This window comes from Rhopilema esculentum, chromosome 16 (assembly GCF_057945365.1).
Source record: "Rhopilema esculentum isolate cy_ngs chromosome 16, ASM5794536v1, whole genome shotgun sequence".
Taxonomy (NCBI): domain Eukaryota; kingdom Metazoa; phylum Cnidaria; class Scyphozoa; order Rhizostomeae; family Rhizostomatidae; genus Rhopilema; species Rhopilema esculentum.
The window spans coordinates 8,457,329-8,483,819 of record NC_142830.1 but is presented as its reverse complement, the minus strand read 5'-3'; the positions used below and the strand labels follow the sequence as shown (position 1 = coordinate 8,483,819).

At 35.4% G+C, this 26,491-nt stretch overlaps 1 protein-coding gene and 1 long non-coding RNA gene across 4 annotated transcripts in view; one reads left to right on the top strand and one right to left on the bottom strand.

The window, feature by feature from the left end:
* Positions 1 to 26,491, bottom strand: part of LOC135682188 (GATA-binding factor 3) — a 43,801-nt gene that overhangs the window by 8,731 nt on the left and 8,579 nt on the right. Inside the window, exons 1-2 of one of the 3 annotated variants that reach the window (XM_065196961.2) lie at positions 11,118 to 11,318; positions 6,457 to 7,347 (exon numbers count right to left, since the gene is read on the bottom strand). In XM_065196961.2, coding sequence (XP_065053033.1) covers positions 6,457 to 7,204 — 748 coding nt within the window. In that variant the 5' untranslated portion in view covers positions 7,205 to 7,347; positions 11,118 to 11,318. Of the gene's footprint in view, positions 1 to 6,456; positions 7,348 to 9,933; positions 10,167 to 11,117; positions 11,319 to 26,491 lie in introns of those variants that run through there. The other 2 variants (XM_065196962.2, XM_065196963.2) reach the window with 2 other exon arrangements.
* Positions 1,879 to 22,218, top strand: LOC135682195 (uncharacterized). Its single transcript, XR_010515674.2, has 3 exons — positions 1,879 to 4,610; positions 15,454 to 15,539; positions 20,883 to 22,218. It is a non-coding gene; the product is annotated as an uncharacterized LOC135682195 (long non-coding RNA).

The window sequence follows — 26,491 nt, the reverse complement described above, 5'->3', positions numbered from 1 at the left end:
AGTGGAGTATCTTATCGCAGGCAGCCTTGATGAATGCACTGAGCACGATACCCAAAGATAATAATCATTTCAATCAGGAATAAGGGTAGCAATGCGATTTAGATCGAGATCAATTAATTGAGATTTTCAATCTACAAACGAATTCTGATAAAAATCGCACATTCAACTGGTGGAATGCTCAATCCGTGGGATTTTCAAAGAGATATATCTCTTGGAAGTATATCGAAATGATAAAGGCAGAAGCCAGAACTGTTATCAAAATAAGGATAGGTTAGTTCACGAAAGATCCCATAAACAATCCTTATAATACAATTACAGATTAGAGAGTTGATTGCAAAGGTGTTATGGCGATGTTCTCTAAAACGCAGTAGACCAGGTGCCTACCAGACTGCTCATTACAAACCGCAAAATTAAAAACGGAATGTCTGAGTCAGAAATAAAATTGAAAATTCAACTGGATTCTGTGCCACCTTGAAAATAATGCTCTTTATTGTTACCATGAATCATTTTGAAGAAAGTAAAATCTTGAAGATAGCAGTCTTTACGGACAAATAGGAAACACCAAAACCTCACTGTATTCCAGCGTATCATTACGTTTGCTGCTAAAAAGATTGATGTTAATTGATATAAGGTGACATTTTCCCAAAAACATGCTCGACTAATAAAAGCAATTACATGAAGCAAAAAATAGCAGCTTATCAGTTTTCGATGTATTGTAACAACTAAACCTATAAAATCAAAGATTTTTTTATATGTTTGGCGTAATGTCTGATGCCTCTTTACATCTAGATGAGTTAAAGGAATCATGGATTTCTGCGCAAAAACAACTAAGAATGGCTTTAAGTGAGTTTGTTTTCGAATAATTTCTATTTAGTTTAGCTCTACAAAAAGTGATGTAGGGATGAAAGAGCGATGCATTTGTTTTCTGAATCAGGGAATTATATGATCCGCTAACGGAGCATATATTTTAGTAATTCACCGCTGATATTAGGAGCAGCAAGATCAGATAAAAGAAGCCCAACTATGGTTTGTTACACGAAGACAGTAAGATATATAATCATTTCCCATCCACACCTGGATAAAAAATTTCTGCTTACATACAGTCGTTATCCGACGTTCATTCTCTGAAGAGCGTCGGACGAAAAGTGATTCAGTATGATATGTTTCGAAAAGTGCTAATTCATTTCGTGCCATCTTCAAATTTCGCGGTAACAAAAGCTTACTCGAATATAGAAATTGTAAACAGCTGAGTTGAAATGAAAGTTGGGCTGTTTATTAGACAAATAATTCGATTTTCTTCTTCTAGTTATCTACGCTAGTTGAGTATATTTCTTATTCGTGTTGAATTCTAACAAATGCAATGCTCATAGCAGCATTATATACAAATGCAATAGCAAGACAATTCAATATTTGAGTGGCACACGAAAAACAAAACAGAGTCGTAAAAAGATTGTCAATTTTTGGCTTATTCGCTAAAGGAAAGATTGATGATTTCGGGGTTCTTATAGAATTATAAAAATTGGGTGGATGAATCAACTCAATCAAATATAAAAAACTTTGCCCTTTTTTTGAGAAATGGCCGATCGTGTCTTGTGCCAGCAAATTAGATTGGAACTAATCGAGTCATCTTGATAATTGATCAGCGAATGCAATGAGAGCTTCTCGCAATTTTGTAGACTGATAGCACTGCTTCAGAATATGCAAAAGACTGATCCTTTGTGAATTTATGAATAAACATCATTATGAAATGAGTTTTCTTGTGTTAGTTTTTGCAATATTTGTTGATAAAAGAAAAGAAAAAAATGGAAAGCAATAGCCCATCAAAGCATGTGTAATAGCGTTACTGTAGATAATATTGGTGATCTCTTTATGATTATCCTTTGGACTTACATGAAATTCGCATTGTCCAACACGAACCTCTCTTAGATAGGTCTTTTGAAGATCTAAACAACAATGTTTTTCATAGCAAGATTCTATTCAAAAACATGTTTCAAGACAGATTAAATCCTCCTAGTTATTGTGGGTAAGCTGCTCTGTATACCCACTTTCCAGACAATGATGACATTTGAAATATTCTCGTTAAATTGGAAAGTACCTTTTAATCCAACATGTTTAAGACGTCAAGCTTAGAGCACAAGATGTTGGGTTTCTGCTTTCGCCACGCTAACAAAAACCACTAAGCTTTAAGTAGAATTAATATTTTTACAAGGAGTTTCTTCTTTTCTGTCTGATTTGAATAAAACGGATAGAATTTACGTAAATCTTTATTTCATTGAAAGCCCATATGGCATAATTAGTCCATAGGGGTAAAATGAAACATTATTGCCGTAAGAAGAACATAATTCGATTTGCTAGAAAACGGTCAGCTTGTGTGACAGTTGCCAAATCTAGCTAGACACACAGAGCATCATCTTTCAAAACAAAGTCTCTTTTATACGAAAACCTGAATTTATTTCCTGCATGTAGTTGAAAAACCCTGAGTTTTGGATATTAATAAACAGTGGCAGATGAAAATCGACAAATGGGCCTACACTGCAGCCTGACCTGAGAATTCACGACATGATCGTTAGTTATCACAGAGAAAGGAAAGGAGAACCAACATTTTAGAGGTTTACTGCTCGCAGGAGCACTTTCGAACTGATTTAAAACACTTCATTCATTAGTGCTAAGCAATCAGAAGATAAGAAAACCAAAAGATAAGAACGTTCGATTTTCGCTTATCAGTTTGAGGCAGGTCAAGTGGCCTAGCGTTAAATGTGCTGCAAGGCAAAATACGCAAATACTCAGCGGTGCAGAAGCACATTGTGGAAACATCGGACAGATTGTTTGCAGCACTCCGTAGGTGTTTGCAAACAGGCAAAAAATTTTAGGATGGACGATCATCGAAAACAGTGAACGTTACTCAAGTATTAAAAAACACGTGCGACAGGCCATTTATGAAACATCTGTACAGTTTATAACTAATGCAAGACTGTTTTGCTAATCCACTGGATACCGGTTTAGTTATGCCTGCCTTTTTAGATTGCATTTAAGCAAGATAAATTTTCATTTTATCTTGAATTACGTAATAATGCTATGAAAATCATTTCAATATTTATTGCTCTTTTGGGCTATGGCAAAAAATGCAAAAAAATTTCTGACTTTTCATTGCGTAATTGTATAATTTGTTATGCTCAGGGTCCCGAAGTCTTCGAATCTACATGTTAACATCATTTTATTAACTTTTAGGCAAATAGGCGGTTGGCCGGATTTATAGGAAAGAAATAAGATGATGCAGGAAGCAGATTGTGAATAACAGAACTACAATAGTAGAGATATTTACTTTTGTTTACCAGGAGAAGTAAAATTTTGAAGAAATATAAGTGATACTGCTGAGATTGAAAAAAACATTGGAATTTTCTGATAATGTTTTAATTAGAGACATATTGCAGTTTGAAACCTTGATACATGAAAGTTTCTTGTTTTTTATGACTCAAAATACTGAAAACAGGATCTGGTACACAGGGAATAATTACGTCATTTATGAACATCTTTAACTTTTCTTTAGTAGCAATTGATCAAAAAATAGGAGCTTATGGCTTGCACTGTCTAACAGCAAAAGATATATTGATGCATTTGCCTTCAAGAAATCATATCATTCAAATTGCATTCATTCATCGTGATTAATCCACAAATGAGCACAATTGCGCATATTTGAATTTGCTTTTTGTACTGCAAGTGACAGCATATTACATATTTTATAGAAAACTGGTTTAGTTAGCGAAGTTTGACGTAGTATAGGTGTAAATGTACTGCGTGTGCTGGAAGGACGGATATCTGATGGTCCAGAAGAGGTCCGCCATGCCGTCAGACCAGAAGAGGTCCATTTATTTGGTTAAATAATCAATGCAATTGAAATTTAAAGAAATTTTTCAAACAACGAAACAATAGCTAAATGTTTTGATCTTCATCATTTGAAAGTGGCTACAGTGGTACTAAGTAAAGTTGATGCGAAAATTTACTGCTGGTTTTTAATTTGTGTATAAATGTAATGGTAACCAAAAACAGCAAATATTCTTGATTATATTGTCTTTCAAATGGCATTTTCGCTGCGCCCTGAAAGTTTCTTAGATTTGTTAAAGTTGAATTACAATGCCACCTTCCATGATTTTGCTCATGCATCAATCCCTTATCCTAATTCAACTGACAAAGTAGGCGTGTTGACAAAATCGTCATATCGAAAGCTTGTTTATCAAACTTTCAAAATCGCCATCTTGATCACAAGTTATGACAGACAGAGATATGGCCTACATTTGTGATATTGATCGCAATCAAAATAATCTATCAACTTGGCATTGTCAACTGAAGTTTCTACTTATCGAACACCCTGGTGTAAACTTATCATGATTTGACCATTAATTCCTCTATCTTTCCAGAAGCGAGATATTGCAAAGAGGTTATCTTTTCCTTTCTTCGGCACACTAAATTTTCATCAGATGCTCTATATATTCGATAAATGGCTAAGGAGTCACTTAACATCGAAGAGGATTGACGACTGGCAATATTGATTAGGCAAACGCCGAAGGACCGAAAGAACTTACAATTCGAAGCCATCACCAAGTTAATTTTGGGTAAATATTTCATGATTAAAGACGTCACAACATATCTTATCCTCTTTTACGTAATCTTTAACAAAAGACTGAAGGGAAAATTAACAAAGTTAAAAAAAATGAAATACAAAATGCATACTGATCTCGCATGTATCACAACAAGCAGAATATTTCCCCGTTCATCAATGGTAAATGCTTTTATTTGTAATGTTGTGTGTAATGTTGCGACACGATCCTATTTGCTATGTGATTTTGCTTGCTACTTTGTGATCCTACTTCAGCAAACAATTATAGAAAAAAGCTGAAAATTTTGCTGGTCTTAAAGAATAATACCATGGCACCCGAGTCTTAATAATAGAATACACGAAGCTTGTAAAAGTTAATGCATAGGGAAGGACTGCTGCACGCCCAAGTGAGAAAACGAAGACGCCTTAGTGCTAAGTATGTGCTTCTCTTGGTACCCTTTCATGATTTCATAATTTTGATTTCAGTAATCTTTACAAGACCTATTTTGTTTTTGTCAAATGGGTGCGAGCCTTTTATATAAAATCTATGAGACATGAATTTTCGATATCACACAATTTATATGTGCTGTTTCATATTCATATGTGCGATTTATATAGTCAACAGCTTCTTGTGCAGTTTCATATTTTTATGAAACTTCAAAGGTTGGTTCCTAAGTCAAAAAAAGTTTTGAAATGCATATCAATACAACATTGAGCGATTTTTTGCTGTCTGGAAAAACAAAAAAGTTATGGTTCACGATGGTGTCTTAACTTACTCACAATTTGAATTTCATTTTAATCTAAGAGATTTTCAATTATGATTAAACTGTTTCCGAAGAAACAAGTGACGTTGGCTCTTTCAGAAACTTGGTAAAGCGCAAAGAAAATTTGAACTTGGCTTGATAAAAATGAATTATTTCTACATATATTGGCAACTATTGTGTACACTGTTTCCTTTGAAAATGAAGCCGTCTTTTTAAAATCGATACAAAACTAAATCATTAATGTTGCAACCTCCTGCATTTCTTTGACCTATAGATAAAGCATGATACGAAATGACATACCCAAGTTTTCTGCTTAAATTTTTGAAGCCACTTCAAATAAATTACACAACCAGCTAAGTCTTTATAATGAGAACAGATGGTGCCATGTTTAATTCGAAGTGAAGATAAGAGAAGCGTAGCCTTAGTAGCTTTGTGACACTCTTTCTGCATTATTCTACATTTCTCGAAAACTTTTAAAAGGAAAGGAATGTTCCTGATTTGCGAGCATTGCTCAGATTAAAAATAGTCTAGACATACATGGTTGTTGGGTCAATGGCTTTTGACAACGAGGCTTAGAATATATACCGAATAAGATAGAAGAAAACAGATCTAATCATGGCCTAATTTAAAAAATTGCAATTCAAAATAAAGACAGGGATAAGTTTGGCCTTGTAAATCTTAATTTGATGCTTGATTAATCGTGCCGAAATGTCACAATATTCAGAACAGCGATGCATAACGACAAGTTAAATAAGAACAGAGGTTGCGATAGAATGAAAGTGAGAAAATGAAAGTGATAACAAAAGCATTTTTAAAGCAAATGATAAAACCATAAATAAAAAGCCAATTATTTTGAATAAGGAAGAGTTATGACAACAAAATTAGGTAGCACTTAAATTTGCAAACACATGATAGGTATATATATGGTTCGACCATGCCTTATTGTCACAAAACAAAATCGTTGTTGTTGCGTTATCTAATCTCGCAAGTTTATGTACTTGACGAGTGAACGGAAAGAAATTACGTAGAAAACAATACCCCTCAATGATAAGCGCTTTTGATACCAAACAAATATCAGCATGAAAAATTCAGACTCACCGAATCCTTGTTCAGCAACTGGATATGCAACTCCTCTATATCTTGCCATCTTTGACATCTCTCCGAGCATTCCATAAGGCAAGCTTGATGGTCCTAGCTCAGATGAATTCATGTTTGAAGCGTATATTTGAGATGAAAATCCTACGCCTGGTACAGAGCCTTGAAGGTTGAGTTTAGATATAGGAGGCTTTTCATCATTGCTGTAATATGCAGAAAGATATGCATCCCGTTGAGACAGGGATTTCGTGTCCTTCTCGCTGCTAATACTTGGTGTGCCTGGATGACCATGTGACCCATAGGAATTTCCTGGCGCATTTTGGGACAAAAGATGCTGCGAATAACTAGCGTGCCAGTTGGAGGACCCATTTGGACAGCCTACCATTTGGTGGAGGTTAAGGTGAGGGGACCTGCCACAACCAGATGGCAAATATAGCCTGGAACTACAACCAGTAGAATGTGGACTACCACCTTGGCCATCAACCAAGGAGTTTGAAGAAGGTAGATGATGCTGTGTTGACTGGTGACATGCAGAGTGGTAAGGATTATGAGAGCCACCTCTAGGCCATGAACCACTTTCAGAATCGCCATGGCCATGAAAGAGATGGTCGGCCGATTCGACCGGGTAGCCTTGTGATGACTGAGAGCCACCCACCGAGCCAAAACTGGCACCTTCTGGGTACATCGAATGTTGATTTGAATATCCCAATGAATGGTACCAACGATGTTCTGCTCCAGAAAGCGTATCCATTTTACTCGCGATTTATATGTCAGCGAGACACCGATTTAAGGATGTAAACCTTTCAAGACAATTCCTTAGTGCTTACTGAACAACGGAAGTGTCAAAGATTCGGTCGAGTCAACCTTCAGAAATGCCAATTTTGTATCTTCACTCTAAAACATTAACAAATAGATAAAGAAACGGTTAATCAGTTGCCACGCGACAGGTTAACTATAAGTATAAACTAGAAATAAACTAAGAAGTATTTAAATAGATACATGAAATTAAATACATCGCCAAATATTATATGACCGATATTATCACTGAGCAAGAGATAAATCATTCTTCTTGATCTAAAAACAAGGCAAGTAGTAATGTACTAAAACTTAGTCAGCCACCCCAATATCCCTCAAGGCGTAATAGCCTTTTGATAATATTTAAAAAAACTAAAACTAGGAACACATATATATTTCACGTTCAACTCTGCATAAGAAAATCCCTCTTATCACAAAATGCATATTGAAGAATTTAAGTAAATTTATGAATATGATCATTAAACAGCAGAAGAAGTGTGGAGCCAGTTATTGGAAGGTAGTTACCAGAAATTGGTTACGAGGTGAATAAAGAGTGTGTCAACATTCATTTGCAAGGACTCGGCTCCTTGTGTGGCAAGGAGGGAGACAGTACATTCGACGAACTGAAAACAAATTTATTTCTTTTTTAAAGCCCCTTTTCAGGTTAGACATTCTAGAAATTCATTTGTTTTATTAAGAGTTGATTCGAGAATGAAGCAAGCGGCTTACGCTGGAACAGAAACATACATTTTTACCCATCAACAGCCTCAAGTTAAAAGTATTGAGCAGAAATCATTCACTGCTGCCTTCTAGGTACTGATTAGTGAATGTTTTAGCAAGGTTTATGCACAATGCAAACCAATATCAGCCACCTTAGCAAAAAGTATATTGGCATAAGCTTGTAATAGCATGTAATATTGGTCGTAAACGCAATTTAGCATTGCTGTCTAACATTGCCTGTACAAAACGGGGTAGCCAATACCATCCTATTAATGTGCGGGTACTATACTAAAGATAGATGAATAGTTATGAATAACTGACACTTTCGATATTAGCTAATCAATGCTCACTAACTAATACGTAATGTCTTAAAAATATCAATTGCTATCTACCGAGAACTGCTAAATACCGCTCTTGATACATTATATTGCAGAATGATTATCATCTAATAACTGACGCTATTTCCTATCAATGTTAGAATTTAGAAGGGTAATATTGTGATCAACCTTATAATATGTGAATATTTACAGAGCATAACATCCATCGTAAAACTGGTTGACAATTATAAAATGAGGTCTTGCATTTGATTGCTGCTTTAGGTAAACTGGCAGTTGTAAAATAATTAAGGTCTGAATAACAACAAATAACAAGGACTTGAAGAGCAATGCTTCAAATGTTTGATATATATGTGACAATCTTTATTTTCTAATTTCGTTCAATAGTATACAATTTGTTTCTAACATGTATCTTATGGAGTATATATTTTGTTTTTAACACGTACCTTATTTAAAAATATATCTTTCAAAATATTTGTTTAAATGGAATCTTTGATCGTGCATTTTACAGGTAACTTTTCTTTGTCATTTTGTTCTTAAACGTCTTAAATATTATGTTTATGATAAAGAAGCATGTTACAGAGTTGAAACAAGAGCTTAGATTTGAGTGGCAGGAAACGAATTTCAACAAGAGATGAAACAATTTAGAATACCTGTTAAAGAAATTTGAGAAAACTAAGATATCTTGCTATTTAAACCTATTGAAAACCAAACTTAAACGAACTTCATTTTCTGTAGGTATTAAGTTAAACGTTTCTTATCAACATAATTCTTTCAATTGAAACAAAACTGATGGCAAGGTTATCTTAATTCTAAATTGTTATAAAATTTTTTGCACAAAAATTTCATGTTACGTTGCTATCCATCTTGCATAATTCAGAAAACATTTTGAAGTAAACGTTGCCGTGAAATTCAGCTATATTCACTGTTTTTCAATGGCTACCGTTAAGTTTTCTTTTAAAGTTTCACAGTAATTCCAGTTCTTGCCACTGTGACTTTTCGCGCCAGCTTTGTTTGTCTTGTCCCAAGCATTAAGGCAATCAAAAATTAATCAGCAGAAAAATGTAACTATTTAAGACGTGAGTTTTCTGTTAAAATATTTGAAATGAAGTTCTTTTTCTGGTTTTTAAGTTTAAACATTAAGTTAAACCGGTAGTTTGGAAAGGGCATCGAAGAAACTCTTTAAACTCATAAAAGATCATTTTCTCTGTAGTTTCAATTCAATACTAAATTCAGAAGTTAAGAATGTGAAGAGAATTCTACGTTTTATCAAAATGGTTTGAGTTGGTGTTTCTAATAAGCAATTTTGAAGAACTGCATTCAAAGCAATGTTAATTACATGCAAAATCCATCCATAAAGGCCTAATGTTCACATTAAAACACACCCCTAAAGCCATCTCTAAAGCCAGCTCCAAAACCTGAAATACTATAACCAACACATGGAAATAGGTTACAGGTTGATAAAATACCCGAAGAGGATACATTGTATACCAAACAGGATGAAATATGCAGGAAAGGCATGAGGCATGACTTGGTTGACATCAAAATATCCAGATATCTTCTATTTCTAAATAATAGCCGTTTCACTGCTTGTAGAAAGCTTTCATCGAATGTAGGAAGGTAAACTTACGCTGCCTTTGTCGTTTCGACCTCTCCTCTTTTCAGTTCTCCTTATATGCTTGTTCGGCGTAAATGATGGTTCGCATCCTCTTTCTACATTTGTTGGGTTTTGTCCCTTAAGCTATTGAAAACATAGCCTTGATACCTATGACAAGCTAAGGATACTTAGAATCGGTCTATGTAGCCATCAATTTGATGACACTCCGAACAGTTAGCAGTGGCATTTGGTCACGGCTTGTGTATAGCAGGCCTCCGTTTCAAAGATAGCAACAACGCTAATAAACCAAAGCGCACACCACAGTTATTCATTTGCAACACACTCGGCAGAGGGTAAATTGAATCCCGGTTTGTGTTAGCCAACTGTGAAAGGAGATTTCATTAACGGGCGGAAATGAAGTGTAGAGCTACTTAGCCAGATATCATAATGAAGGGTATTTCAAAAAAGTGACAATGCTACCCTTGCACGTATAGGAGCAAACATGAATGTTCTTGTCATCTGTCAGATTAGACCAGGGATTAGCTGAATTATGTGTAACGAATAAAGCAGAGGGTAGAAAGAAAGAAAGGGTAGAAGTCAACGGGAACATACAACAGATTTGAGCCTTCATTTAAGATAAAAATTGGCTAGTTGAGACCTTTGAAAATAGTTAGGTTCCAAAGTGGCAAACATTTGATCCCAGAGGCACTCAAAAGAAGGTCCTGGCTTATTAAGTGACGATTTTAAAATGCCTTTAGGGAAGAATTGGAGAGAATAAAACAAACGGATTACAAAAACAGAACAAATCAAGTAAGTTTGCTTTGAATGAAGCATTTTCCAAGGTGAAGTAGAGTAATCTTGGGGGATGGGTGGGGGCAAACAATGGCTTCTTCTAATAACTTGGCAGAGAAAAATGGTAATTTGATAGTTTCTCCAACTGGTTTTGGTTTGAGCTACTTTGGTTGGTTTCGATGCTAGTAATTTAGCTTATTTTGCAGCTAAACATCTCTATTTAGAGATGGCAAAACTTTTTCTCAAAATAAACTACATTATGAGATAAGGATGAGATTAGATCTAATCTCCGGGTGTTAAGATCAGATGCAATGTTGCTGCAATGATCGACAATCAATTAGCTATTGGTTGCAACTAATGCAATGCAGCAAGAAGTGCGTGAAATGCCGTCAACATGCACACAGATCAAATTAACAGTTACAAACCTCTAAAGACTCGAATACTTCCTGGTACATTTACACCAAACTAAATCAATTTCGTTGCTTGTGGTGTTTTCTTTGATCTTTGAACCAAAGTAACTTTCATAACGCGTGCAGTCAATTTCTTTGCTCCAGGTCGAAAATGCGTCCTGACACTGTCTAAATTCGGTAGAGGAGCGCACGATATCCCTGCCTGTATTGGTTGTGATTAGGCCTTCGCAACTCGAATAATAGCGAAGATCGCATGGCGCCAGCCTTTTTTCACTCGAAGAGACTCGCTCTTTGTTCAGCCAATCAGATTAAGTACACAGATTGCAATCTGGCGCTTTTGAAACTTTCAGACAATCGGATGTTTGAACGCTAAATTAAACGCATTCATTCAACATAGACATTTACGGACTAATAAAATAAACACAAATCAGGATGCAATTCTGAGAGGAAAGTAACGAACCGGTAGGTTTAGTATGGGAATTCAAGTCCGGGAAATTTGACTGGCGAAATAGTGAGGCGGAGAGATTGCATTCCGCAGCTTACAAAACAAGAGCTTTTTATTTATGTTTGAAAAGTGGGTGGAGCATTATTATCATATCATTCTTGATTTATGGAAACCTGAAAATGATCATTCATTCGCCTGTCCAAATTTATAGTAAAGTTTGAGTAATCTCTTAAGGGTTTGTTCAAGTACAGTCACTATAACCAGGGTGGCTGCAAGCGATGTTCATTGCGTCACTGTGATGGTCAATCTGGAATGTATCTTGTTGCAACAACTATTACAGCCTTAATATCTTTCTTTAGTATCAAATCTTGTAAGTCAAGAACCTTTATGAAAAGCGTGTCCGTCCTGTTTTGTCATTTCAAAGTGCATTATTCTCATAATCCATTTAGCTTCTAAGTCAAGTTTGCCTATGTAACTAGCAAGTCAATCAATCAATCCACTGAAGACAAAGACTGAAAATTTGACATTCCGTAATTGTACTGTACACAAACAGCTGCATTCAAGCTGTGATCTTTGCAAAAGGGTATGTTTTAATCAAAGCGCTAATGATTATCCTTACATATATATCTATTATTCAATAGAGATTTATTTTACGTACCATACTGATCCTTTCACTATTCAAGTGTGAGTACTCAAGGCAGCTGGGTTATTCACGAGAAACAAACGTTTTGCCCTCCTTCTCATTTAAGGTTTAAACTTAGCCACTTAATCTGATAATGCAATTGACGTTCCACAGTTTCAGATCCTAGTTCATATCACAAACCAGTTTCCAGCTGTAAATGAACGAGTAATGCCTTCAAATAAAACACAGATTCTTTGGAATCCTAAGCTGATGACGCAGTTCCCTTCCGTATAAAAACCATAAAATTCTATAATTAAACCACTTCGTAAAATTAATCATAAATGCTATATTTTGCCAATACGTCTAAATTGAACAACTAGGAAAAAAGTTTCAAACTAACTAGAGGCCTAAACTAAAAAAACATTAGAACTTAAGCCAAGAGGTATGAAATTTGATATACAATTATCTTCCCTCTGTTCAATGATTATTAATTATTCCATCAATGTTTCAATATTATGTATGCACATTTTTGTATTTATATTGGTATCCATGTATGCATGCATATATAAGTCAAAACGTTACGTCTCCCTTTCAATTCAAAATCATATTTTTGTTAACTACACTCTGCTATATCTTTAGAATTTATATAACTGCAAGTATGTTATGACTACTTGATTCACCAGACTATTTGCAATGAATTGCTGACGATGTTTCCGATTCACTCCATTGTCATTTTGGTTATGTCTAACATATACTCATTAGTCAACAAAATATATCAAATAATGAGAGTGATGAGTTTGTAAAAATAGTTTGGCAAAATGATTTAGAATACCACACATCAATGTGAGTCTTATAAACATTTATGCATCTTTGTAAAACACAATTAACGAGAATTGTTGTCACGTTATCATCGTCACTATGCTTCGGTGTATTGCAGTGAAGTGCCATTGTGATAAAAGGTTTAAAGTGACAACACGCGCGAAGTTTTCTTTTTGCCATACACTTTAAGACCACATATACACTTGTAAAAGACCACAGTTTATAAAAAAAACGGGACTCAATTTGCAAAGAAACGAAAAGCAAACTAAGAACATGCATAACCTCAGACAAAATATTAGAAGAAAAAAATCAGAGTGTTTTTAAAAAAATTCTCACTCGAGCCTCCAAATATTCAAAAAACAAGAACATCAAGGCTGGAAAAATTTTTTCTGGTTCTGATAAGGAAAAAACTGCATTTAGAAGAGTTCATGGAACACAGGCGTCAATCTCCAGCATTGCATCTAAATTTTTCCCTTTTAGCAATATAGGTTTACTAAATAGTACCATTAGATACTTTTTGTATTGCTTTTATGATATTTACCTAAACTATCAAGATTGTTTTTGAAAGGGGGCGAACAAAAAAGTTTTCCAAACAACTTTTTGGTTAGTCGATCAATTTCTGTAAGCATTCTAAGGAGCTCTTTGTAACTGACAAAGGCTGAAGTCTAGGGCTGAAAGAAGATTGCTAGCGTATGAATCTGCCGCAACTGAGATATGCTCAATTTTAACAGTCTTCATATTATGAAGTTATATAGATATTTTGAGCATTGCAAATCGTTCAAATGTTATATCAATTTTTCCTGTTTAACATTCTTCCCCAAATTCCTTTTATTCTTAGCAAAAGGGTCGAAGGTTTTGGTTTGTTCTGACCTAGGAAAAATTACCGAATTGTTGTTATTTGGGAATCCTTGGGAGGCAACTTGTGCCTCACATATGTCCCAGTTTTTCAGTCATAACTCTGACATTCATAGTGAAAAAAACAAATATTATCACATATTAAGGGTACTATTGGAGATCAGTTTTACCCAAAGGGCTTATTTTCTTGATCATTCTTGACAAGGTTTGCTTTTCTGAATGAGGAGGTAATTTTCCTCGCGATCACTTTCCTTTAGAACCCTTCATTTTAAAAGATTTCACCCCGGCAGTCGTGAGGCTGATTAAAGCAGAAAGATGGCAGCGATTTTTTTCATAAAAGTTACCGTTCTGTACATAAACTGCTTTAGAAATAACTTTCAAAGAATGGAAAATGTGAATCGATTTCGACTTGCTCAAGGCCAATTAGTTCAAAATTTTGCCTTAAACTTTCACCTGTAAAATAGACTAATCAGAAATTCATTTCAACCACTGCTACAAGTAATTCGTTGGTGTCTCAACCAGATGGCCTTATTAGCATTTTGTAGAATGTAAATTAACTGCAATCTTTATCAATAAAGGCGCTTCTGTTTGCTCGTATAGGATGTCCTTTTACGTTTAGCTGCTTACTGCTGTCTTCTTAGGGTCAGAATGAGGACTTTTATTACATAAAGTATTTTTATCTCATGTCCGTCAAATTCCGGGTTGCTTTTTCTTAATGTCATAAGATATATTGTGTCCATACAAATATAAAACACTAAGCGTGTATAATCAAGACAGATGCGTACAAGGTGAGCTAATATAAGATGGCTCTAGGCAATCAACCCCAGGAAAACGCAAACGTACGCACCCCTTTTGTTTGCACTTCCGCAACTTTGAATTCATGAAAAAATGAATTCGGCAAACGTGAGTATATTTGAATTTATTAGTCTCCCAATAAAGATTCTGGAAGCAGATAGCAGAAGTAATGCTGTTTTATTAGCCTATTCGATGAAGGCTCTTATATTTATAGGAAATGGATGGTCTCAATGCAGTTCCAATCAAATTTCCACTGCTTAACAGCTTTTTCATCTTTGGTCACCAAAGAATGGACGGAAGACCATTATTGCGAAGTTTTTAAGGATAGATGCTTTCTTATAGTAAAACCGAGCATCGAGTAGTTAACCTCGCGCAGCATGAATATTATTTTAAAGCCACGCAACATAATATTTAAAAAAAAAATCTTTAGACATTAGAATTCGAGTTTGGTCTGAGTTCACAAAAGAAACATGAAGCAGGAATCTTGCCCTACATAACTATTAATATAAGAAAGCTTGGATAACGAATTCAGTTTTTTCCTGCAGCGAAATAACCCGTCAAAGGTGGCAGAATAACAGAGACAGACTTACTGGGGGATGTGGGAGGTAAGACAGGCACCTGAAGTGTGTGGCACTAAAAATAAATAATTTTTTAAGAACTCTCCTCAAATCGTTTCCTAAAATCCATCCGAGCAGAAAGAAATAGTTCAGTTGGTAGAAAGCCATCTTAATGCAGCCCTTTAGATCTGAAAAGTGCAATGTTTTCTTTTTTTCTGGACGCTTTCTAGTCGGTTTATGGTGTTTTCTTGTTTGTAGGAATGTGCCTTTTGGTTTGTAAAGGATGGAACAGTGCACACAATCAGAGGCAACTGAAGGGCCCATTCTTCCACCGATGAATACTCGTAAGTTCTGAAAACCCTTCTCAGAAAAACTGTGAAATTAATGCCTGGTTTGGCTGTGATACTTTCTTTTATTCCTTTTGCAATGGCCGTGGTTTTCTTTGCACGATGCCAACGTAGGTTAAATATAATCTAGGTCAAAAAATGTTTCTTTGTCATATACCAGAAAAGCAACCTAATCTGTTTACATCAAAATATCCATCTTAAATTTTAACTGTGCTTTTCATTGAACCTTTCTTTCTGCTATCGCACAGTAACTGTGCATTTCTTCTTTTGATATTTTGATTTTTATTACCAATGATATTTGATAGATATTTCTCGCTATCAAAACTTCGATAAGATTGCCTTTGTAAACCTTCTTCGTGTTGATTCTTTTAAACATAAGATATATCTCTCTACCTATAACTGGCTTAATGATGAGTCTGAATGAAGTTTGTAAATAAAAACAAAGTAATTGTTACTTCCTCCTTTGGGTTTGTGAAACATTATTGCAAGATTTGTAGAGATCACAAACTTTGAAAGCACATATTCTATATTTTTCTTTACTTTGATATCTTAATAAAGTTTGATAAAAGTTCTGGATTTTTAATTCAGAAAGGATTATTTCAGTTTTATTGGCAAAGGTACATCAAAATTGTGTGTATAAGAACAATTAATTTAATCAACCAATGATTGCCTTTTATTGTTGATATTATCTTTCCTATTCACATATTTTTTCCGAATGAGAAAATGTTGATTTAAATTTATGATATTCATCTTTTCTCGTTATTCAAAAACTTTAGTAAATATCATAACAAATTAGTCCTCTTTTCACAGCGCAAGCGGTCTTTTTAACAAAAAAAATACAGTTTTTTCTAACATTTTATTGTGAGTTTGATCTGTCGGTATTTGAAATACTCTATCATTTGAATAAATGCTTACAAATCCTATTTATGGTCACGCTATTTACTTAAATAATTACTTGAATCTTTTATTGAATAAACTTAACATTTTTTTAAGGCTTTTAGGATTCAGTAATTAATGCTCAACCTACTACTCTCCCAATCAACCATAAGTGATTACATCAGTCAGTCTTTTATCAAGATTTGAACTATGTAACTTGTAGGCAACCAAAATAAGTAGCAAAGATAAATTTGTATTGCAAGCTATCTTTCGTATACAACCTCTTCATAGCGACGGTTCTATAATTTGTCTAGATTATGACGTCATAAAAGTGAATTTGAATCTATTTTGAATAATGACAAAACAACATGAAATAAAATCATAGAGTATATCCTGAGAAATAGTCAGAGAGAGATCTGAGTTTGCTAGCAGATTACTTTTATTTGGCTCTGTTCATGAAGTTATTAGCAGAGACCAAATTACAGTACGTTGATGTTGAAAGGAACTTTGCTCAAGTGACAATATCTCAAACAATCTGTAACAGATTTAATATCTTTGCAACATTGAGTTCTTTTGGATTTGCATGGAAATTTTGGAGTAAAGAATTGGGAATTGTATCGGGACTGTAACCTTTAAAATTTTAATTACATGGACTGAAAAATTGAATAACTTACAGAATCCCAGTTGAAAGCCTGTTTTTTACATGTTTGCAATAATCAGTTTTTTTGTGCAGTTTATGAGATATCTTTTCAGTTCTAGTAGTCTGTTTTTAATTTTGGCTTGAAACATTAAGTATGTAAGGCGTCGCCAACACCCAAATGGCATTTCAAGAACGCTAAATATATGAAAGAACAATTTGGAAAATGATGATAATGAATATAGAATTTCTTGATAGGTGAGCTCAATAGTTTTGCTGATAAGTGAAAAATTAAGGAGGCGAAAACATTTATCGTGTATTTATTGGCTTGACCTAACGGCTTTAATGTTGCATCATGAGGACAATTGACGTTAGATTTTTTAGATCTGGTACTGTGATAGACTTTACTTCACCTTTGCTTATCACGATGCATAATCAAATCGTGCAAAATTAAACTATTAAGGCAAAATTGAAACGTTCTAGTTTCAAAGTTCAGGTAAAATATTCTTCGAGCGTGCCTAAGATGAGAGCCCTTTCTTGTAATTAAGAGCCCTTTAGCATTTACTAACACACGAAGTTAACATGAAATACAGAAATTCCCCACGACACAAAGGTTTTAGTAACAAGCCTACAAAAGATGACTTTTCTTAGCTACGATAAATATAGAAAAATCTATACATCCAATTTCTGGTTATGAGCCTTGAATGACAAGATGACACCCTTTGAAGACAGATTAGAATTTATAACAATAGGTCTACGGAGCTGTAATTCTGGGTCTGTTAAGAAGAGGAAGGCGGTTGGTTGGCTTAAAATCCCTAGCATATTTCTACTTGTGTCTATTTTCCCTCAAGATACTTTGGTTTCAGTATCACAGGCAAGTTACCATCCGCTATAAAACCAAACCTCCGTATTTGTGTTTAATACATCTGAGAAATCAAAGCCCCCATTCCTTTTTCTTCGACCTAGATTGAATTTTAAATCCAAAAGGATCAAAAATTTAAATGGCTCAAATTACAAAATTGCAAAAATCAAAGAATAGTATCTGTAGCTTTATCAATAGAATTGAGGTCTATCACTGTCATAGTTGTCATAGAACTGAGTCAATAACCTAAATTTGAGAGAGAGAATTTCCAAACGCTTATTTTGCAATTCTTGTACTCATGTCATATTTTTAAAAAAAATACTTTTAAGAAATGTAGCATGTAATTTTTTATCAAAAGGTATACAACAAGGTTATGGTTTGTAAAATTTTGCATTCTTCAAACCAAATGCAGTTTCTTGGTGCTTTTTATACTTTTCCACCTAGAATCCTTCTCGAAAGATTTCCGCTTGATGTTTTGTGACCCCCCTTTCCCCGCGAAGCCTTCCAAAATTTGAATTAATTTACAACTGCCTTTTCGTTCCGTTTATGACTTTGATCAAAGTATATATGAAAACAGAAGTGGCGCCACAAACCTCTTGACAGAAGGGGTTTGAGCTTCCAATAAGGGGGCTAAAATGACTAAAATATGCAATTTTTGTACGTTACTTTGTCAAATTTGCTCCGACAATAACCCAAAATTTCCTCCGATAGGGGGGGCTAGATGCTTCCGACGGGGGGGGCTATAGCCCCTCCCCCTAGCCCTCCCCTGGCGTCCTATTTATGATGTATGAAAAATATATGCTGCAGACAGTGGTGTAGTGCTATCAAAATAACGAGGGGGGCTCTTGCACAAAATGTTGCAAAAAACAATAGCAAAAGTAGAAATTTGCCATATTTTGGTTATGCAGTGGCAAAAAGGGGCAAATCGCGTGAGCTGCAAAGGAACATTTTAACTGAACTTTTTAAAAGTGGGGGAGGAACGTGCTCCCTTGTCTCTGGCGCCTACGTCTATGGATAGAGAAAAGGGGTCTTTATTCTCTATTAAAAGATGCAAGAAAGACTTTTAAATGATGAATCATCACTATGAGTTGTCATAGAATGTCAACCTTCTGCCACAAACATTTCTAATAATGTGTGTCTACATTTTACATTGGAGTGATATGATGGTTTTGAAAAACCAACGGCTAGATAAGATCATTAAAAGGAATGGCCAATGTTTATCATTTTCTAGAACTTAAAGGTGGCATTCCTGGTTGAAAGTATCTCGTGGCCAAACCATCATGACAACAAAGAACTGGGCAGTCTTCACGGCTCCCAAAACAGCAAAATGATAACTGAAACAAAAGGCCTTTGTGTCTTTTGAAAATTTTATACTTTGTGCGTAACATCCTACTGATTATGTTCATTTGCAAAAATTTTTACAAAACTGACTCTGATTCAATGCAACAGCTTCAGACAGTGTCGGTCACTCATTTTGTCTTCAAGGCCGTCAGCAAATAACAAAAGGCGTGGTTTTGGGTGGTATTACAATTTCATATTTGAGGCCATAACAAGAGACCATTTATATTTTCACGATAATCAATCGCCACCCCACAGCCATTTTGAATTGAATTTACTGTATCAACCCTTCCTAAACCAAGGCAAAAAATGTTTTCAAAAATGTCCGCCTGTAAATATTCTACAAAATGCAAGGCGTTAATTGACGATGAAAACACAGACTACATAGATGTAGCTGAATCAATACAACGCGAGCATTCCACCAGTTCATAGGAAAAGTTGTTGCCCTATAAAGCTACACAAGAACAGTATCAAAGTTAGAAAATCTAAGAAACAAGGGAATTTTTCCATCAGTATTTGCAACATTACTTATGGTTCGCGTCACATATTCCGTCATATTTTCCTTGAATTATTCATTCGTCTTTATGTTCAGATTGACCAATTATCATTTCTACCGTAAGTCCTCGAAAAATCCCTCATCTTTGAATAAGCCCCCCATCCTAAAGTACTTTTTGCGAAGTAAGTCCCCAACGTCAAATAGGCCCCATTGGGCTGAGGTAAGGTACAGCAACTGGTTCATCCCAATATATCAGCATTTTAAAGCACATTGGCCAGCCTCAATAAGAGGATGAAAAAAGACACAATCGAATAAGCCCCCGCTCCAAGACATTTTTTGTGAATTAAGCCACTGGGGGGCGTATTCGAGGACATATGGTACAGCAAATATTTATAACTATTATGTTTTATTTTGTACATATTTATATTGTCTTTTAAGCTATTGCTGAATGCTGGGCTCTTGCTGATAACCATAGTATCTTCTACTGGTTAAGTTTTACATGCGTATTGTAATTTTTATCCCAATTAATGTATTTTTGTTTTCGATCATTGATTTTTGGGCCAAACATTCTATGAATGCCCGTGTGTTATATAATAAATTATATTTAGGTAACTTGGTACCTTTATTGTGTTTAGAAACACAAATACACATAACGATAGAAACACACAGAAACCATAATTAAAAACATACATACACGATCAAAATTTATTTTTAGGACTTTGATCGTGTATGTGTGTTTTTAGTTATGGTTTCTAAGCCCAATAAAGGTACCAAGTTACCTAAATATGATGTGTTTTTTTTCTGTTATTGTATAACGCGATGTCGTTTCAACTGCTAAAGTGGACATTTCCCGATACAAATGCTCATAAAACAATATACCAAATGCAGAGAAGGCATGCATTGTACTGTAGTTTAAATACATTTTACTATTCGCCTGTAGCCATTTGAATTACCCAATCTAATTTGATAGACTTATTGAAGACTGGAAAGGAATAAAAATGTTGGTGCCCTCCTTATTGATTTATCGAAAGCCTTCTCTTGTCTACAACTGTCAAACCTTTTTAGTAAAACTACATGCCTGTGGTGTAGATAGAAATTAATTTCACTTATAAAATAGTATCTTTCTTATAGAAAGCAAAGCCAATGTGGAAGATCATTACATCTTCTGGGGGTAAACTTCGACAAGGAGTGCCGCAGGGATCAACACTTGGACCTCTACTTTTCAATATTTTCTTAAACGACTCGGTTCCTCAAAACAAGTGCGCATGTTACTTTTGCAGTATGTAATCAGTCTTACGCAATCCTTGAAATTTCTTTATGTTAGTCTTAATCAGTGTACGTTCACTATCTTAGAAACTAACATTAAAGGATCTATACAGTTAAGATGACAATTCTGTGATTGAACACAACGTGAAAAAACTGAGCAACACGAGAAGGAAAAATTTCGATAGCCTCTCTTTTTTTCTCGTGGAGATTCGGCGTAAGAACAGTAAGATTTCGATCAGCGTTCGGCCATATGCATTTTTGATTCGCATCCCCTTCTGAATGAATACATGTTGCGCATATAGACGATTACACTAATGTACGTGAAAATACAGCCAGAAGAGACGCACAGGGAAAGGTACTCTCAGCTGTTCATTGCAGTAAGTGATGCCCATGCCAAAGGCAATGTGGTTAATATGTGTCATAAACGCAACGAAAGGGCTTCGAAAAATGGCATATTTTTGGACGCCATGAATCCAGAGACCCGCGAACGGAGCTAAAGCTTGATCATCCATGTGGCGACTTTATTTTTAGTTTTGGACTGGTATCTGTTAGGCCTACTTGTTGACCAACATAATATCGATCGCTTTGGAAAATCAGATGGACTTCTTTAGGGTTAGAATCTGGACGGGAGACTTGCTAAACACAACACTGCATAGCTAAGTCCTAGGAATTCACTTGAATTGCTTAAACATATGATCTTGGTTAAAAATCTTCTATAAATAAGCTGCTGACATGTCACACTCTCGTTTTTTGTAAAAGGTCGTTTATGTGACAGAGCTCAGCGCGCCCTACGAGAAATTTGTGTCAATTTAAAGGCACAGATGACTTTCACCATCTCGTTTTTTGTAAAAGGTCATTTATGTGACAGAGCTCGCGCTCTACGAGAAATTTGTTTTAATTTGAAGACACAGATGGCTTTTACCAGCAATAAATCCAATGTTATTTTGGAGTTTAATCGCGTATTTTCATATTTGGCTGTCCAGACCACACCTGTTTCCCACAGTCTCCTGAAAACGCACTGCGCTCTGTTACAATGCATAGAACCCACAAATGTTCGATAAACTGACCACACCCGAGTGAAAAACACTTAATTGAATTATCTATGTTTGTTGATCTGCATAACAGTCAAGTGAAGCATGAGCAAAGTTTAATCAATATTACGTAGTAACTGTTATTTCAAAATCTTGGATTCTTTGTACAAAGCAACAAGATATTAATCATGGCATTTCTATATGTTTAGGAATTTTCGCCTTTGCTTTCTAAGGGGATAAGAGGTTGCTGAAAAGAGCTTGGTCTTTCTCTGAAATAAATTTATCCTTGGCACAGAAACGGAAATGTGCTTGCTTAGGGTCTGTTGCAACTGAATTGTTTTTCTCAAGATTTTCAATAGGCCATGGGACATCGGGACAGTAATAAATGTATCTTTAAAATGATTGTGAGGCGATTAGACCCAGCATCTGTTTGCAGGTCATTGGCTTGTGACATTTTGCATCATATGCGCACGCGCAGTTAAAATCGATTACGTTGTTTTCACATCGCATAATGAGTTCTGTGGGAAGAACATCTGTGGCTCTTATGGTAAAAAGCAAGTCTCGAGTCACAAGACGAAGAATATTTAGAGAAAAAAATGTCACGAGAAGAATGAGAAAAAACTCTGGTTACATGAAGATGAAAAATGTACTGGTTTTACAAAAACGATATGTCATTTGTCGTAGGTTTCTCGCATATACATGACTCTGAAATCAATCGAGAAACTCTAAAGACTGGAACTGGAAAATAAGTCTAGAAAGATTGTAAATAGTTTTATATCATTATGTCTCGAAGGGACCATGAGAACGGGGGATGAAAGGGGCATAACCCTAACAAGTTCAAGTTCTTAAAATCTTAAAAAAATCGCATTTCCCTTGGTTTATCTTTCCAGTAAATTTTTTAACCCTCTAATTCTGTAACATCTTTCGTGGTCTTTGGTATCGCAAAAACATATATTCCTGCAGTAATACTGAATACTTCTGCAAACAGTGAACAATCCATTCCTGTTTTTCTTATTCAAATATATCGCATCTAAACTCCTTTTTTATAATAAGTCGTCTATAAGAAACCAAACTATTAGAAGTCAATATTTAGCATTTGATATTTTAAGAACTGTTTAGCACTGAAATCAGCAAAAAATAAGAAACCGAAAGTGTCTCCAAGCTTGGTTTCTTCTAAAGCAAAGAAGTATATTACCTTTTGCTCGGCTTAGCTAAGGAATTTCTTCATATTCACAAAGCACGGGCATCCGCCTCTTGAAAGCATAAACACGCCCCTATGGTAAAGCCTGAAAATGCCAATATAAATTTCTACAATGTTTTGTGCTAATTCAACGTGGAGTAGTACAGTTGAATTATTGATCAAACCCAGCGTATAAAGAGAAATGAAAATTGCATGGATTCCCTTTGGTTGTTTGGTGTTTTCATTACAAGACAGCTTATAAAAGCCTATCCATTAATAAAATGGCCAAATGTCTGGAAGACATCTTCTGACATCCTAATTCTCATATGAAATACGCTCAAAAATGTCATTACGTCTTCATCGCATCATATAAAGATGAACATTTATTTTAGGACACCTGCTCTTCGCTAAAACAATAATAATCTTGAGCCGTGTTGTGCGTTAAAACGAAAATGTATCAATGTATCCAGGTGGCCTCTCAGGACACTATAATGCGCTTTCGATCTACCAAAGTCAATCAATTAGGATAACTTTAAAAGTTTACATCAAACAAACGCCGTTTTGTAAATGTTTTTGACTAGCTAACCTCCCCTAAACTTCTGATTGACTTTCAAGGTTCCCCTTGCATTTTTAACTGTCTTTGTAGAACTTCTGTCATGCTGATGATACAAACAGGGCCATCGCTAGCGGGAGGGAGGGGGTGAGGCACCCCCTAGAAAAATCTTGTCGGCAAATTTTCGAAAAGTCTATTTTTTTCGGGTTTTGCTTTCAAAGTTCCGAAAGCAATAGCTTTAGTAAAGAAAAAGACCCAGAAGCCCTCAGCAATTCAAAATAGGTACAGATTGCGCTATGGGTGTCACAGAGGGGCAAATGTCCCCCAAAATTTCAAATGACTCTCTGTCGGCAGCAGGGGTCTAGAACCTAGGCAAATGTCGCAATATCCAGGGCACTCTAGTTTCCAACTAATGTTCGGGGAACAATCAAAGTTTATTGAAATACTCTGAACGCTGTTGATGGAGGTACAGGAACCCCCTGTGAGCAGGGCCGTCGAGAGGAGGGGCAAGGAGGCAAAGTGTCCCAGGGCGTCGAGGTATAGGGGGCCTCATAAAGTAACAAATTTCATTTTAAGAATGGGGTTAATGAAATGTAGCAAAAGCATGCCTACAAATAGTGAAACGCTCTAAACGATTGCAAGAAATGACTGGAAGAAACATTCTGAAATTAATTTTAAAATAATCTAAAATGCGTGTTAGCAAAGCATTTCTGCTCGCTTTCCTCGCAGGGGGCCTCGGTGAGATCTGCTCATAAAAACTAAGGTTCTATTTAAATGTGCTGAACTACACTCTTTCTTTTATAAGAACGATTTAATATGAACACGAGCCTCAAAATTGGTCAAAAGTTAAGAACAATATTAAAAACAAGCTGAAGCCGATTTTCTATAAAATGCAATTTTGAACAACGTTTTTTCTCAAAATCAAGGATTTTTAGCGATGTGTGGGTGCTTCTTCGGTGAATATTCAAATTTTTCACCAAAGTAAGGTTGTGTCACTCACTTGGCAAATAAGGCCTGAACACCACCCTAGAGCGAAAAAGCTAGCATTTGCACTGCTTACACCCTATTAGATTAAGAACAAATTAAGAACAATCCAGTCTCAGATTTTCGAAAAATTAAGAACAGTCAGCCCAAACTTAAATTTACTGGTTCTTATAAAAAAGAGTGTATTTGAATAAATGAGGGTGTCTTATTGCTGAAAACTTGACTTCTAGAGTAAAATCAAGAAAGGTACTCACGGGTACTCATGCAAAGAAAATTAGAACCCGAAAATTGAAGCGATGTTTCACTGACGAGAACATACTCTTTGATAGATAGAATAAACTGCGTCAAAATGCCACACCCAAAAATTGATTTATCTAAGACCACGCCCTATTTTGATGGCAAATTGGTGGCTTGCCTTCCCCTTAGTGAAAGCGTTTAGCGACGGCCCCAGATACAAACACACCACGAAGCTTTCATTGCAAAATGGTTCCCTCTCTTCCCCCTGAAAATGTCCACCCACAATTCACAAAGTCTTCAAGGGGTGTCTGCTGTAGTGCTCTAGTAGTCACCTGTGTTATTTTGACATTATGCTCTTTCCATGACAAATCCTTCTTAAAAACAATCTGTCCAATGATATCTCCTCGCCCAGTAAAAAAAGGAATAATTTTTATCTCATAGAACGTATTTTATCTTAATTTTATGGAAATAGAAAACAATCAAGTTGAAATTGGTTAATTCTAGTCTTTTATGAATGTAGTGACCACTGGTGTCCTCAGGGCGGTCTATCATACCTACACGCGATAAGACTAGAAAAGGCCTTTGCGCAGCAAACAAAATCAATTCTGAAATGAGGCGCTGTGGTTTGCAAATACGTGAAATCCCATGCCAACATGATTGAGTGGAAATGAAAAGTTAATTATGATGGTCATGAAAGCATAAAGCTGAGCGCTGGAAAACATAAATTCATATTTTTATCGAGATTCTTTCAAGATCTTGTCGCCAAAGTTTCAAATTAGAGGAACAACTGATTTTAAATTATGCTTTCAATGGAGTATATGAGAGAGAACGCAACGAAATTTCAATGAATTTTAGTCATCATTTAGTCTACAATATCAGCCCAATACTTCATGCAAATAACATGGACACCAGTACACGATCATAAGCACTCATTAACGCCAGTAACAGGCTTCACCAGGGCCTTTTTCAATTTGCTAAATAGAGAGCAGTTGCCCCACCAGCAATTGACCCTAAACTGTTTAAAGCAAAATTCTATTGTCCATCTTTTTATATTAACAAAGGCTTATTTCCAACGCTTATTTTCCTTAGAAAAGGCTATGATTTGTCTTTGAAGGATAGTGCAAAGCAATGTTGGTTGATTACTTTAAACATTTAGATAGACGGACAGATTGGATCAATCCGACTCTAGCTCATAAACGAAGTCATTTTTTTAAATATTCAAGGATAAAAGGTTAAAATTCAGAATAATATTGGTTGAAAATCATGTAAAAGCTATCGCTAAGACCTTTTCAAAGTTTTTTCCAGTACGGGCGTGCTCATAATGTAAAAGTACTATCTTTTTAGGTTATTTTTGTCTAATCTTGCTTGAATGAAAATAAAACAATTGAGCTAAATCTTTTGGCCTTTCTTTCGTCGTATGTTGATGTTAGAGAATAGCCAGGAGCGATGATAATCGTGAACAGAGATGTATCAGATTATTAAAGGAATT